Genomic DNA, 14,868 nt, shown 5'->3' on the forward strand with positions numbered 1-14,868 from the left:
AGAACAGCAAGAGGGATCGCTGCACAGCGAAAGCAGCAATCCCTCTTACTGTTCTGGCTTCTGGGATAGCTGCGCAGCCTGCATTCGCTCCATAAGACGCACACACATTTCCCTTTACTTTTTAGGAGGGGAAAAAGTGAGTCTTATAGAGCAAAAAATACGGTATTTATGATCAGGTTAGATGTATGTTGCTTATTAATATAATTTTAAAATACTGTAGAAGAAACTATTTTAAATGCTTTCATGCTTGTTGAATCATAAACAATGTATAATTGCTTCTGTCCAGAAATGTCTCATCAGAGGTAAACTGAGCTGGACTAAAGTTATTTCATTCCATATATATATAAGTGTGGTTATGTAGTAGACTTTCCTCACCTAACCAGGCATTAAGCTTTGAGCATGTGAATGCAGAAGTCTTTTGAGTGGTGTATAAGATATCAAACTTTCCAGTTAACCTTAGAAGGTATTACTTTATTACTGTGACAAATAGACACGAAAAGTTACCTAAAAAGAAGGTGATTTCCCAACAAAGCAAAAACTAAAATAAAAGCACACAAAGGATGCACCAGAACGTCAGTATGTGCCATTGAAACTGGATATCTCCAACATGTTTTGAATCCAGTGTGTAACATCCAATAGTCACATCCTGCCACTGGAAGGAACCTCTGGTCCAACATGGCTCTCTTTTTCTATCTTTCCCTTCGCTCGCCCTATGAAGCGTGTGGGGTTGACGAAGTCCCATTGCACAAGCTGAAGTCCCACTTGTACGACATTGGATTTTGTCTGTACATTTTGCTAACCAGATGCATTTTGTTGGTTGCTACGGGTAGGCTGTAACTTCACATACTTACTAATGAAATAAATGTAGTTGCTAATCGTAATAAGATATGTCTAGCATCTGATTGTCCAGTGTACAGCCTTTCACTTAGAGCCCATTTTATTAGATGTGCAATACTGTCCATTCCAAGCTTGGAAGATAGCCATACATCTAACTAGCAATAGTAAGCTCCTTGGTAGGATTTTTTTTTATATAAAAAAAGCATAATACAGTATTTGACCTTTCCCCTCAAAGTTTTTCTGCTGCACAATGAGACTGAATATGTGTAAAATATATAGAGGTGAGCAGCGGGGAGATATAAGTGTTTTTTTTCCCTTTTGTGCTTCTGAAAAATTAATATTTTCCCATCTAGTCTTTTAAATGTTTGATTATATGGGCAAATAGCAAAGCAAGAGAAGTATTTGCTGTATTGTGCAGGGTTTGATACAATCTGCTCTTTACTATTGAACTCTGCTGATAGCTAAAGGGTATACTACCGACACTTAGAAGAATTGTGTCTGACAGCAAGCCACTCAGCCAGGAAATTTATCTGTCATTCTCCTTCCCTTATTTTCACGCATATGGCCAACCAGTAAATAAATGTAGTTTCCCCCCCTTACTGACTGATGGTAAGCCACCATTTGTCAAATAGTTTCATACAAACAAGATAGGCCCTATTATAATCTGAAAAGTGGATGGAAATAATTTGATGATATATTGCATTTTTATTGCTTTACTTGACTCCATAGCTGCAGGATTGTTACAATAGAAATCTTTATTGCTTGGTGATACCACCTTTTGAGGAAAACCCATCTAAGTTAGTAAGTGTTTATGCATTTATGCCTTTGGTGGCTAATGATATATGGCCAATTTTGTAACATGTGAAAATGATTCAGGTTGCCTGATCTGCAATGTGTGATTTGCAGAAAAATAGGACTCAAATAAATGAAAAATAGTTGGAAAGAGTTCGCCTTAGTAGATAAGCTTTTTTATTACTGCACTGTGTATAAGAGAGAGAAAAAGAGAGAGAGAGTCCCATTTTGTATCCTGTGTACAATAACTAAACTATTAATGTACTGTGAGCCTTAAGATTTGACAATCTTAATGGCAAAGCAAAAAAGGATTGTAGCATCAAGTTGCAAGAAAGGAGATTCCATCTAAACATCAGGAAGAACTTTCTGGTTGTAAGAGCTGTTCATCAGTGGAATGGACTCCCTCGGAAGGTGGTGGATTCTCCTTCATTGGAAGTTGTTAAGCAGAGTTGGATGGCCATCTGTCATGGATGTTTTAGCAGAGGGTCCTGAACTGCAGGGGGTTGGATTAGATGACCCTTGGGATCCCTTCCAGCTCTACAGCTCTACAATTCAATTATTCTGTAAGATATTGTCAGGGAACTGCCATCGGTTCAGAAGGGAGAGAGGAAAAGCCGGATGGAGTACAGAGAGCCTCCGAGGATTGTGAGAAGTAGCTCCTCCTCAACGGAGGAGAGTAACCACGCCTCCAGTGGAGAGGAGCTGCAGGGTTTGGAGGAGGCGAGGCGTTGCCAGGACACCTTGCCTGGGCAAAGTGGGGAGGGGAGAGGTCTGCCGTTGCCCACGCCCTCCTTGCACACTAAGGTTTCGTGCCGAGAGGGGAGGCGCAGACTGGGTGTCAAGAAATTATTTTGCTGGGGAAAGTTTAAGCCCCGCCCACTCATGGATTCTGCCAGTGGATGAGCCAGCCACGGGAGAGTGGCACTCTGGACAGATAAAGTTTATTTGCATCAAAAGCAAGGCTTCACAGCCGAGCAGGGAGGTATTTGCCTGCTTGCTCTCGAGCAACCCCTTGGAACCCTTACAGATATGAAACCAAATTTCCACCCCACCCTTCCACAATTTTACAATGCTTCCTTTCCTAGTAGCTAGAAAATGCATATGAAATTTCAACAAATTTTACCAGCATAGGGGTTTCTAGAATAGTGAGTAGGTTTGGCTGTAGTTTAAGGCGGTGGGTGGGATGAAGGGAGGGTTTTTTTAAAAAACAAACTGTAGAAGAGGACCCTGAATTAGTCACATTATATTTCACTACATTGGGAGATACGTAGAACACTGATAAATAAATACATATAGGGTGAAATCCAGTGGTGTGTGAGAGTTTCACTTGCACCGTGGGACTTCCCTTGCCTATCCCCCCACCCCCACTGGCAGCCCCCCAGTCACCCTGAAAATCTGACTTGCATTAAAATATTCCACCAAATTATACTGTCTGGAAGATGGTCTTTTAAAAGGCAATGGGAATACAAATGTACCCCTGTAATGGACTAATCTAAAGTTGAGGGAGCTTATGACAGGGACATTGTCCTTGCACATAATGCTAATATATAATTTCTCTTGTGGATGAAATACATTTTAATATTTAACATTCTTTGCCACCCTTTGAAGTCTTTTGGTCTTATAGTGCTGTCAGTAAACATCACAGTTAGTGAGAGCAATTGGAAAATGATTTTGTAGCATCTTCAGTGGATTGTAAAACTCCAGCTGTCATCGTAGAATTGAGTCTACCCTATTAATGTATTCATCTCTTTTCTCCCCCCTCCCACCCCTGGAATATTCCTTTGTTCTGCTAAACTTCAAAATGCAAAACTGGGGGCGCAATTGTAAAGTACCAGATCTCCTGTGGTCCTGCTGCTACTGTGCCATTAGAATTAAAATGATACACCTCAAGAATCTGCCCTGCTGCTTCCTAGTTAAAGAAACTTAAAATGCTCTCTGTCACTGAAGAGTAAAACTATTGATAAAGCTACTCTTGTTTACCACTTTCAAATGTACTCCTCCCCTCTTCTTTCCTCTCTTTTTTTGGTGGGAGGATCAACTATGAGACTTGAGTTTCATCTACAGTAGAAACTAAAAACATATTCCTTGGAGTTATGTTGTTTGCAGTAGTTGTTAAAAGGTCTTTGTGTATTTCTTATTCCCCTTTTATATTTAATTATTGGTTAAATGTACATATTAATCTACATTTTTGGTCTTCATTGTTTAGTAAGATCCAGAAAATTATTAAACAGACCCTGGACAGGACCGCACAGCTCTCTCTCCTAAATTTCTTTTTATAATAGAATTAAGATGTAAGTGGAGACCCCCAAAAAGGCCTTAATTGGACATTTATTAATGGCAGCGTACTTCACAATCCCCAAACAATGGAAGGATATGCATGGTGCTTCAATTACTTTTTCTTATCAAAATGTTTGGTACATAGCCTATAAGGAAATGCTTGCACACAAACTCAGAGCCTTACATGGTGTTTCTAAAATCAATAAGTTCATTAAAATTTTGTTTGCTTTTATAAAGCACACACACAGAGAGAAAGAAAATGATGTTAATCCCCTCAATCCCAATATACTTCCATTTAGAATTTGGAATCATTATTTGACTTACTAGCTTCATTTTTGCCTTTGAAATATTATTTTGATATAATGATCTTTTTGCCTCATTACTGAAAAGTTACTTTTGTATGAAAATTACATATGAGTACTGCCATCTCTTGGAGCGGTGAATGTTTGGATAGGAGGAACTTGAGTAGGGTATTCTGGTATGTTATCATAGTTGTATAATTTACCTGCAATGAAAAACAATAATGATTTCTTTAAAATGTACATCTTAATTAGTGTGTAACAAAAGCATAAGAAAAACTTAAAACAATTTTTTAAAAAAGTATCATGGCCAATAAGGCATATTTGCCTGTTTTAGAAGTAAAATTGAGAGAGCTGAAACACAACTTGAGATATTAGCACTTCATCCTTGCTGCGATTTTTGATTTCTATTCCTGCTGTGTCATTATAATGAGCGCAGCAGCCCATAGTGTATCTCCATTTGCTGTTGTATGAATGAAAGAGAGCAAATAAGTGTCCTCATGCAACTTAAGGTAGAACCATAAAATGTACTGAGAAAAAAAGACATACTTAATATCACTTTTGTCTTTCAGTTGACTTCAAACCTCATGCTAGCATGGACACTGTCCATCATATGCTGCTCTTTGGATGCAACAATCCATCTTCAGATGAAGATTACTGGTAAGGAGCACAGGGTTGTTTTCATGGCATTGGCTTCATTTGCTACCTGTGTCAGGAGGGAATGATGTGTGGTTGGGAGGGGGTGTAGAAGGCTTGATGAATGCATGGTGGGTATGGTGTTTTCAAAAACATTCATTCTGTCGTTTCTACAATTTGGGTTGCAGATTCTAATCAATAGATGTATCAAACCAGGCCTAGTTGATCTGTGACTTCTTTGATAAATTGAAGGAAACATGAAAATGTATAATTAAAAAAGCAAAACTATCAGTCTTTGCTTGGAGGGATGCCCATTTGGTTCCTCCCCACGCGTATTACTGTAGTACACTAGAGTAAAAACAGCCATAGTAAAGCTGATGTTGATTGCGATTTGTCCTCACACATTTTAAATTTTCCCCTATGGATTCATTCACTAAAACTTAGTTGATTGATTTACTGTTCAAACTGATGAAAGGTTGTAGCCCCCAATAAAAACTGTAACCTCAGTGCTTCATAATGGGAAGCAAGTTGCAAATTTCTACGTCTTCATACTCATCAATAAGATGTTGCTATTAATAAATCAGAAGCAGCTCTGAAATACCTTTTAAATTTTGATTGGGCCATTAATATTTGAAAAGGACAGTCTATAAAACAAGTAACCAGAAATGCTAACTTGGCCCCAAAGAGTTATGAAATTGGAAAGGTGTTCTGTTCATCTATTACTGAAAAATAGTTCATGTTTAATTGAATTTTATACTGGAATCCATGTGCTCATTTAAATATTCTTACACAATCTTAAACAATCCTACTATTTTGTAATTGGTAAACTTACCTTGTAAGTTTACCAGTAAGTTTACGCATAGCCTTGATTTTTGCTTTGTCCGTTTCACAGGTTTATTTCCTCCATATAGGTTTATTTGCAGCATAGAGGTTGTATGATTTGCACATCATGGAAAGCTTGGATTCCTGGCTTATTGTAAGAGAAGAATCCTTGTGTGCACATCCCATATCTGTGAGCAAGTTATCTAGGAGGGTGGAATATGAACCCAGCATCCTGGTTTGTGCTCTCAAAGCTAACTTCTAACCCTGGCTTATGAACCTGGCTTGCTGGGAGCAACAAACCAGGATGCCAGGTTTGCACATCATGGGAAGCCAAGCTAAATTCAGACATCCTGGTTTGTTTTTACCTGCTTGCAGAAAAGGAGGAGGTGAAGCAGGAGTGAACAGGCTGCATTGTTAATTCACAGTAGAAAACTGTGACATTCATGGGCTTCACAATTACTATTAGTTTTTGCCAGTTGCAATCACCCCACCTCTTTCCCTTCCCTATCTCTTGCCTTCACACTCCATGTGTTTTCTACTACACCAAGGTTATGCCAAGTTCTCCCTTCTGTTTTGCCCCAGTGGACACGAGACATTTATAGTCATGCTAGCAACTACTGGTAGCACACTGGAAACCACTATGAAATTACTAAAATTCATTTTGTTCAGTCCCAGAATACAAAGATTGGTCTGCTTCACAGTTTGAAAGCATCTGCTCTAAACAAAAGGAGAGACTTACACAATCCTATCCATATCTACTCAGTAGTAAGCCCTGTTGAAATCAATGAGACTTGCTCCCAGGTAAATTGAATCAGGATTACAGCTTTAATCTCTCTGATTTTAAAGACTAAAGTCTGTTTCATACACTACTGAAGTGTCAAAGTTGATTCTTCCACGTGGCTGGATCCCAAAACTTTCCAAAAGCATTTGAATGAAAGACTTTATAGTGAACATAACTGCGTCCGTGTCTACTGTACCATGGGACAGTAGCTCTGAGATGAGCTTTCCAGCTGATCTATTTATCTAATGTGATTCCTTCACCCAAACATGACTGGAGCAGAGTGGGGACCAGGAAATAACTGCATTTTATTAATGAATAACTCTATTCCTTATTGTAAATGACAGTAGGAAAGTTGCATCTTCAACATTTCCTTGAAATTGCAGATCGGTTTTCTCCTTCCATTTTATCTGTGGAGGTCTGTTGCTGTTAAATTGAGATCCAAAATGTGCTGCTTCTTTTTTAGTATTTTGTGAATGTTCCTAAGAAAAAGTGTGAAAAAGCTGCTATAGTAGTTCTCCTAGACATTCTATCTATGTGGAAAAAATAAAAACACATTTGATGAATGACTGTGATTACTGAATCTCATTTAAATGCAACTCTACCTAATTCACACATTCTCATTCATACACACACACAGAGAGAGAGAGAGAGAGAGAGAGAGAGAAACATAGCCATTCTTCAAAATTAACACATCTGTGAATATTGCAATGCAGTTCTCCAGCCGTATAAAGTTTACAAAAATGCATATACTAATGTAAAGCATGCATATAATATATCTATTAGTAAAAAAACACAAGAAAAATGATTTGTAAAAATGTGTATGGGGGAAATTGCATACAAATGTCAATGTTGAATAGATTTATATTAGACACCCTATATCAAAGAAAATTCTACTTCTGCATTTCAGCCGCTTCTGAGGGAGGAGTAGTAGCAGGGCAGGACCTATGGGAGGAGATGGCCCTTTTACACCAGTCCTAAGGCTTATAGGTCTTCCAATGTCTTTGAAGTATTTATTTATTTTCTTGCCTTTATATCACTCCTTTCTTTTGACTTGAAAACCAAGGTGAGTGATATATGTTGCAATGGAAAACACTTCAGATTAGGACCAGAAATGCACCAGCACCTATTGAAGCTGAAATACTAGCGGGGTTATGTGCTCCCCCCAAAAAATCTCACTCTGTTTAAAACTGTTGCTGCTGCTTTTTCCACTAATTGAAGTTTCTGGATGATTTTCAAAGGCAGCCCCATGTCAGTCCAGTAGTCTATCTTGATTTACCTCTCCACCAGAAACTTTGCACAGCATTCTGTTATAAGCTTTTTGTACAGGTAGTTCTAATTCTCTTCTCCTCCCCACTCCCCAACTGATCAGTTTGAGCTTGTGACAGTGCCTTTTTCACTAAAGCTCATTAAAGGAAAATCCTACCATTATCTCTCTCTTGGCAGACAGGGCATGGTATAAGTGAGCCCACTGTGACTGGCAGCATTATGTAGGGTTCAAAATACTTCTGATGACAACATGGTTTATACTATGGGGATTATCCAGTTTGGTTGGTTAACCGATTTAGATAATACTAAACCTGATAAACCAATGATTTGACGGTATAAAATTGTGTCGTATGTTGCGTCTAGATAGGTTTTTTATTTTAAAAATTGAAGTGCTAGAACAGAAGTTAATTACTTTCATTCTTTGGAGGCATAGCATTGTAACTCATTTTGGAAATTTGTTTCCAAAGAACTTCACTATAAATATATTGGAAGCAGCTACTGACATAGCTGAAAAAGTTAAGTCTCTTTCCCCCACTAACTAAGAATGTATTTATTACTTTCTGAAAAGATATAAAATCAAGGTTATCTTCTATATGGTCAGCCCAAGGGGAAATGCCAAGCTTTTTCTAGTGGGAAGAAGCAATGTTCAGTCTAATTAACCTTGTGATTCTAAGGGCTAAATTCTTGTGGTGTCAAAAATAGATCTTCAACCACGCTCATCATGCCATGGTATATATGAAGAAGAGAATAATTGATGCAAATGTCACATGGAATGATAGATATTTCATAGTGTGGGGATTAGTTTAAATATTAAGAATTATACTTGAATACAGGAACATATATCATATTATCATAAATCTTGCATAGTCTTCAAGTCAAAATACAGGGTCTCTAAGGATTTTTCTTTGTTTCTTTTCTTCTGCGGGTGACTTTTGCAATCTAAATTAAAACTCAATCTTCCAGGACCATTTTCTGTGCAAAAAATGCTGTAATGGTTCTCGAGTCCCCGTGGATGGCACAAAATTGCAGGATAACAAAATTCTAAGCCAGGGAATTTCACGTTTGCAGCAGAGTTTAACATTTAGCTGCCGAGAAACTATTCCACCCACAGTAGATGCTCATTTGTATGGGAGCTTCTGAGCAGAGCAACCTGCCTTAACTGGCTGTCATGAGCCCTCAGTATTGTTGTCGTTCGACATGGGGTGCTTGACTAGGACTCAGGAGGAGGATGGGACTGAATGGTGGGAATCTGAGTTGGAGAAGGAGGGATCTCCCCTTTCCACCCCAGCTTCAGTCCCTTTGGAAGGGGATCAGGGTTGCTAGCTCTCCCCTCCAACCTTCCTGAAGAGCAGAGAGCCTCAATACAGGTTGGGAAGGGCTTTGATCAGCTGAGGAGGAGGCTGAAACAGAGGCAGCAGCGACTGAACAGAAGAGTGTAGCCTTGTCACCTAGAATCAAATGCCACCTTCACAGGTGGAAGCTCACATACTCATGGAGTGCATGCTTGCAATCTTGCTATTCCTGTAAGGCAAGGGAATATTGTGATTGAGCACTCCATGCCTTGTCTTTAAAAGCTGGTGGGAGGTGCAGGGAAACTTGTTGGTGCATCTTCATTGCTTGAACATCTGAATTGTGACTTCTGAGCACTGTGTCTGCTGCTGACCCTATACTGTTAGTTCCCTGAATAAATAACTTTTCTTTATGTACAAGTATGAGCCTCTGTCTGTGCGTGTTGGGCAGGAGCCAGGATAGTGGCTGGTTTAGGGGGACATCTGATATGTGCTGTTACATTCCATTTTTAACACCAGTATTGGACTGTACTGCCTAAGCCCTTAATCAAACAGCAGCAGGTTGCACACACAGAGAGAGCTATGTGTGAAGATTCTGTGTGCTTGCCTGTAAGTTAGCATGGCATAGTAGTTGAAATATCCTGCTAGGGCCAAGGAGATCTAGATTCCAATTCCATAAAGCTCCCTGGATAATATTAGGCTGAATACAAACCTTCAGGCTAACCTACCTTAGATAGTGGTTGTGAAGATAAAATGGGACCATGTACACCGCCTTAAGTTCCATGGATGTAAATGCAATAAGTAAAATATTGACTGCCAAAGAGATGAGTGCTGGTAAAATGCTGGAGGGAGCAGGCTCAGAAGGTAGTGTAAATTTTAGAAGAGGGAGTTAAAAACACATTGAGAAGCATGATAACAAAGGGCAATCTCAGCCTGAATGTAGTGTTTGTGGTGGAGAATAATGTTAACTGCTTAATGTTCCTAAAATGAGAGAGATGCTCAAGCCAAAATAAAAAAAGCTTCCCGCTGTGTGTTTGTTTCAGGGACTGTGATGGAGGAACATGCACGGACACATCTAATATTTTGTATGCTTGGGCAAGAAATGCACCACCAACAAGACTACCAAAAGGTATGAGATCTTTCACACTATGACATTCCAAATGTGCATGTGGTAGTAAGGATGGACATAAAATGTTTCTTGTGTCTCTTCGTGTGTGTAAATGGGTGTGTGTTTGTGTGTTAACTTGTAGTGACTTAAGTGCAATGTTCTATATGTCTCTACTCATGGTTATTATTACTTTCCTTGGGAAGAATGGTGTTGTTCCTCTTGGGTGAACTACTGCAAAGGGCTGTGCATGTTTTGGTAGCTTCCCCACCTTTTTAATATGGGACTGAACAAATGTAATTCCACAGCGAACTTGTCTGCTGCCTTCTTATTACGGAGGAAACTTTTATGGTTTGTGAATGATGGATTGTTGGTGAAATCTATTTGGTTTGCAGCAGGATTCTGTCAAGATAATTCTTTTATCTTGTATTACACCAAGTAAAGTTCTGTGTTCCATATTCCCACCAACAGTGAACTAGGCCACTGTTGTAAAAAAAGAAGAAAGGAAAGGAAAGACATAAAACTTGAGATATCTGGTCTGTCTGCTTCTGTTTGCTCTTCTAGCTTTTCATAGCCAGAATGAATGCATAACTCTCAGTTCCAGTGTTATATATCCCTTGAAGGGTACTTGAGGAATGATTCCCCTAGCAGAATACATGTGAAAAACATTGCTTGTACTCTCTCTCTTTTAAAGTTATCAAGGATAATAACTTGTCAACTTCAGTTGTTAATATGAACATTGTGGGATTTCAATTTAAGTTAAATATTACCCATTGTTATTATTTTACTATACTATTGAAAATACACAAGCATACAATTTGTTGAATTTCCACTTGTTGCTTTTTGTTTCATGTTAAGGTGTTGGATTCAAAGTGGGAGGAGAAGAGGGCAGCAAATATTTTGTACTGCAAGTGCATTATGGAGATGTTAGTGCATTCAAAGGTATGTATGGTCTTTGGATATGTTAATGTGATGATATGTGTAATAGCTATACTATAATAAGCCTGCAACTTACGTGATGTCTATGTTCCGGGGATCACGCCTTAAGCCAAAATATAGTCCAAACACATTGGGTGCATTGGAATTGCCAAAGTATTTTTTCTTGGATGCCTGCCCCTTCCACCCCCTTTTTATTTTATTTTTTGCTAAGTGTGTAAAGCTAACTGTGCACAAGTCAAATGCATGTAAGTTGCGGGCTTATGTATATTTATATATTTGCACTGAACATTGCCATATTCTCGTGGCTGCAGACAGATGGTACTGCAAACTATAGGATGATGAGAGGCAGCCCAGGTAAGCTATAGAGGGTCATCCAGAACAGACTACAGCAGCAGCAGCCATCCTGCTCCACTGGCTGCACTGACTACCAGCCCTGGGACCCCTTGCCCCACGATCCATATCACTTTCAGGCCAACCACTTTCTCCCCTCCCCACCAGCTGGCATGGGAATTTGCTGTTGGCCCTGCCAATTAAGATGAAAAGCTGGCCCAGGTGAGGCCAGCTTTTACTGCAGGAGCAGTATTAGCATGAAGTGGAGGAAGGCACCTACTGCCTGGAGATTGTCCACTGCTGCCAATTAGGATGAAGAGTCAGACTTGGTAAGGAAATGGATTGCTCCCCAGGCCAGTTGCCAGATCTGGTCACCTTACTCCTCCCAGGCTGATGGGTCATCCTCTTGGTTGCAACAGTTGCATGGGGTGGAAAGCAGAAGGTCTAAGCAGTTAGAATGGGGCAGGAAGGGGTTGTTGAGTAGCTTGACCCCCCCACCCCCCAGTAAAAAAAATAAAACTAAAGTGAGAAAATGGCTAGTTATTGAGACAAGTTACAATAACAGTGGCAGCTTAAGTGTGTTCTAAATAATTTTAAATAATTTGGAGGTTGTCTGATTTGAAACTGACTATGTAATCAGGAAATTCAAATAGTGTAAACAACATTGTCACTACCTCTTCCTTCTCTGAACTTACTGTTATGGAAGGTAGTATGCATGGTTCCCAGTAGGTCAATGGCAGCATCTCTTTGAGTGTGTAGAAGCTGTTTCTTGAATTTGGCATATATTGTGCATTAAAAAAAATTTCCCAGCAGTTTGTTAATGTAAAACTCGTAGGTGTGACATCATGCCGTTTGTACTCATTTCAATAGTGATTTATCTTGTGTTCTGACCTTTTAATTTTTAGCAAGTAAAAATAGTTTCCAATTTAGGAACACCTGTCTGATAATGGCAGCAACCTACCAAGACCTGTTGCTGGCCAGTGGAGGCCCCCATCAAACGGAAGTTAAATTGCATTGTAATAGAGCTTGGTAGATTTCCCTCTCCCCATCAAGCTTCTGTCTAAAGGCCAAGTTTGCACTGGCATGGCTACAGCATAATCTTTTAACATTTTGTTTCTTGGCCCATTATTCTTTGCTGCAAAGTCTGTGAACCTTGTGCATTACATCCCATTTACAGTACATAAGATTTCTTCCTTCCACCATAATCAACATAATAATTCCAGTTTGGAAGATATACATTACTTTATTCTTGAACTGCCCCCAATGCACAAGCAGTTAAGGGGGGTGGGGGGTATTCTCTGGCAAGTGATTTCAGCAAGCTCTCTTCATGGAGTTCTCCTTATTGCTCTATTTAGCAATATCCCTACCCAGCATCAATTACACTATTTTCTAGAAATCTGAAAAAATTTAAATTCCTGATACATAACAAATTATTTAGTGTTTATCAGTCTTTTTAATATGACTTACATTGGTTCCAATGCTTTAAAAAAATTAAGCTGCAAAAAAGAATATGTTCTTTTGTATAAGGATATCTTTTGACCATATTAAATTGGTAGTTTCTATTTTCTAGTTACATTCATGGCTTTACAGGCATCCTTTTTTTCCAAAAAAAGTTAAGATGCTCATCTACACATGGTTTTTGCATAGCATTTCATGTAGTGGAATGCAAAGTTTAAGATTAATTTTTTATCTAGCCAACTTTCATTTTCATAGTTGTAAAAATATACTTAAGAGAATTTATGCAAGTACTTGCACTGCATTTCAATCATAGCAATCATATTCCCTAGTTTCAAAATTATTTGATTATATTTCTTAACACTGGACAAATTTATAGTAATTTTCATTTGTACCATTTTACAAACTAGGCAAAAGTGGAAACTTTGTGTTTCATGCTTCCATATTTTTGAGCTATACTCCTGGAACAATAAGCCTTATCTTAGGGTATTTCGACTTCGTAAACCTTTTAATGTATCTTCTGAGTGGCAGTTACCATTTATTTTTCTCACTGATCAAAGAATTAGAAGCTGATATGCATATCACAGTGGATTTTGCTATATACACTCTGCAATCCAGAAGTGCTATTAAACCACACTAGTAAGCACAGCTTCTTGTTTGATCTCTGTTGGAAGCTCTGCATAGAAAATCAGCTTTGAAAGAAACCTCCTTCTGAGGTGGGATGAATGCATTTTCCTCTCATTGCCACAGGGCAAATGGAAGCTAATAATTTATTTGTCCTGGAGCAATGTGTACTTGCTCTCTAGCTGAAATGCAAAATCAAAGGAATTATCCTAGGCTGAGTGGCAAATAGGGAAGATGATTTTTAAGATGGGATGTAAGGATTGCATTGTGTCTCCGCAATCTGCTTAGCTGATGCAGCACTTGCCAAAAAAGCAAATGTTATGATCCCATTTCTTCCAGCTTATCAAACCTGCTGAGTAGAGAGCTCGTTAGACATGACCATTTTGGGAAGTGGGTGTCTAAAGTGATGGAAAGTAGGCCCTTACGTTGGTAGATTCTGCCAGTGTGAAAGGGGGTTCTTGTTGATACATCATAAATATTTAACACAGGGACAACCGTGGTGTTCGCAAAAATGAAAGACATGGCAGTTGATCTCATATGCAAGGCTGAAGCCTAGCCCAGATTTTGCTTTTGCTTTAGCACAGCAAGCAAATTTTCTGTTCACGATGATGTGTGAGTTTAGAGAGCACAATTTTCCTTGAGATTTTGCTTGTGATGTCTAGCTTATTCATAGAGTGCTTTTTAGTAACTCCAGATATAAAGGCAGCCGTACTAGCCGACTTGCCCTGAGTGCTACAGCATAGCAGTCTAATGACTTTGAATAAAGTAGAAACTGCTTGACCCTATTTTGAGCGAAATGAGTCTGCTCCAAATGGGTTGAAACAGAAGTTGTTCAAGCAAATATTTTCTGCATTCAGCTTCAACTTTGCCATATTTGTTAGTTCTCAGTAATTCCGCTATGTATATAAACACAAGTAGCTCTTTGCATTTCATTTAGCATAAACGTATGTACAGCACGTCTTCAGGATTTTTTCTTGTTTTCCTTTGCATGTATACCTGTTTTTAGAAAAATCCGCCTGTTTGGTTGGGTGTGGATTTCATAAAACCCTAATATCCTAAAGGACACATCAAAAACAAATAGCTGAAATATACAATAGTGCGTTACAAAAATGTTGAATCTGAGGAAGTGACATTCAAGTCTTCTTCAGTCTAAAGCTTCTTCTCTGACTAGTGACATTTGCTGCTTCTGGTGACCACCATCGATGGTTGATTGGAACTAGAAGTTGTGGTTTTTGTTGTTTCTGCTGCTGTTGATGATGATGATGACTGTGCCCCATCTTTGTCCTTGACAGGGACTCTAGGCTGCTTACAAATAAAATAAAACAGAAACACAGCTAAAATAATAGGGGGGAAACAATCACTTGTTACCTTCCACAGATTGCAAACCGTTGGTGTGACATCTCTGACTGGGTGTAA

General features: G+C 38.9%; 1 protein-coding gene across 9 annotated transcripts in view; it reads left to right on the plus strand.

Annotated features, from left to right (window-relative positions):
• Window positions 1–14,868, plus strand: part of PAM (peptidylglycine alpha-amidating monooxygenase) — a 119,809-nt gene that overhangs the window by 52,493 nt on the left and 52,448 nt on the right. For 8 of the 9 annotated variants that reach the window (XM_053408350.1, XM_053408347.1, XM_053408351.1 and 5 more), the window contains exons 5-7: window positions 4,778–4,865; window positions 10,043–10,128; window positions 10,963–11,046. In XM_053408350.1, the coding sequence (XP_053264325.1) occupies window positions 4,778–4,865; window positions 10,043–10,128; window positions 10,963–11,046 (258 nt within the window). Of the gene's footprint in view, window positions 1–1,566; window positions 1,639–4,777; window positions 4,866–10,042; window positions 10,129–10,962; window positions 11,047–14,868 lie in introns of those variants that run through there. The other variant, XM_053408352.1, reaches the window with a different exon arrangement.

Source organism: Podarcis raffonei, chromosome 11, assembly GCF_027172205.1.
Source record: "Podarcis raffonei isolate rPodRaf1 chromosome 11, rPodRaf1.pri, whole genome shotgun sequence".
Lineage (NCBI taxonomy): Eukaryota > Metazoa > Chordata > Lepidosauria > Squamata > Lacertidae > Podarcis > Podarcis raffonei.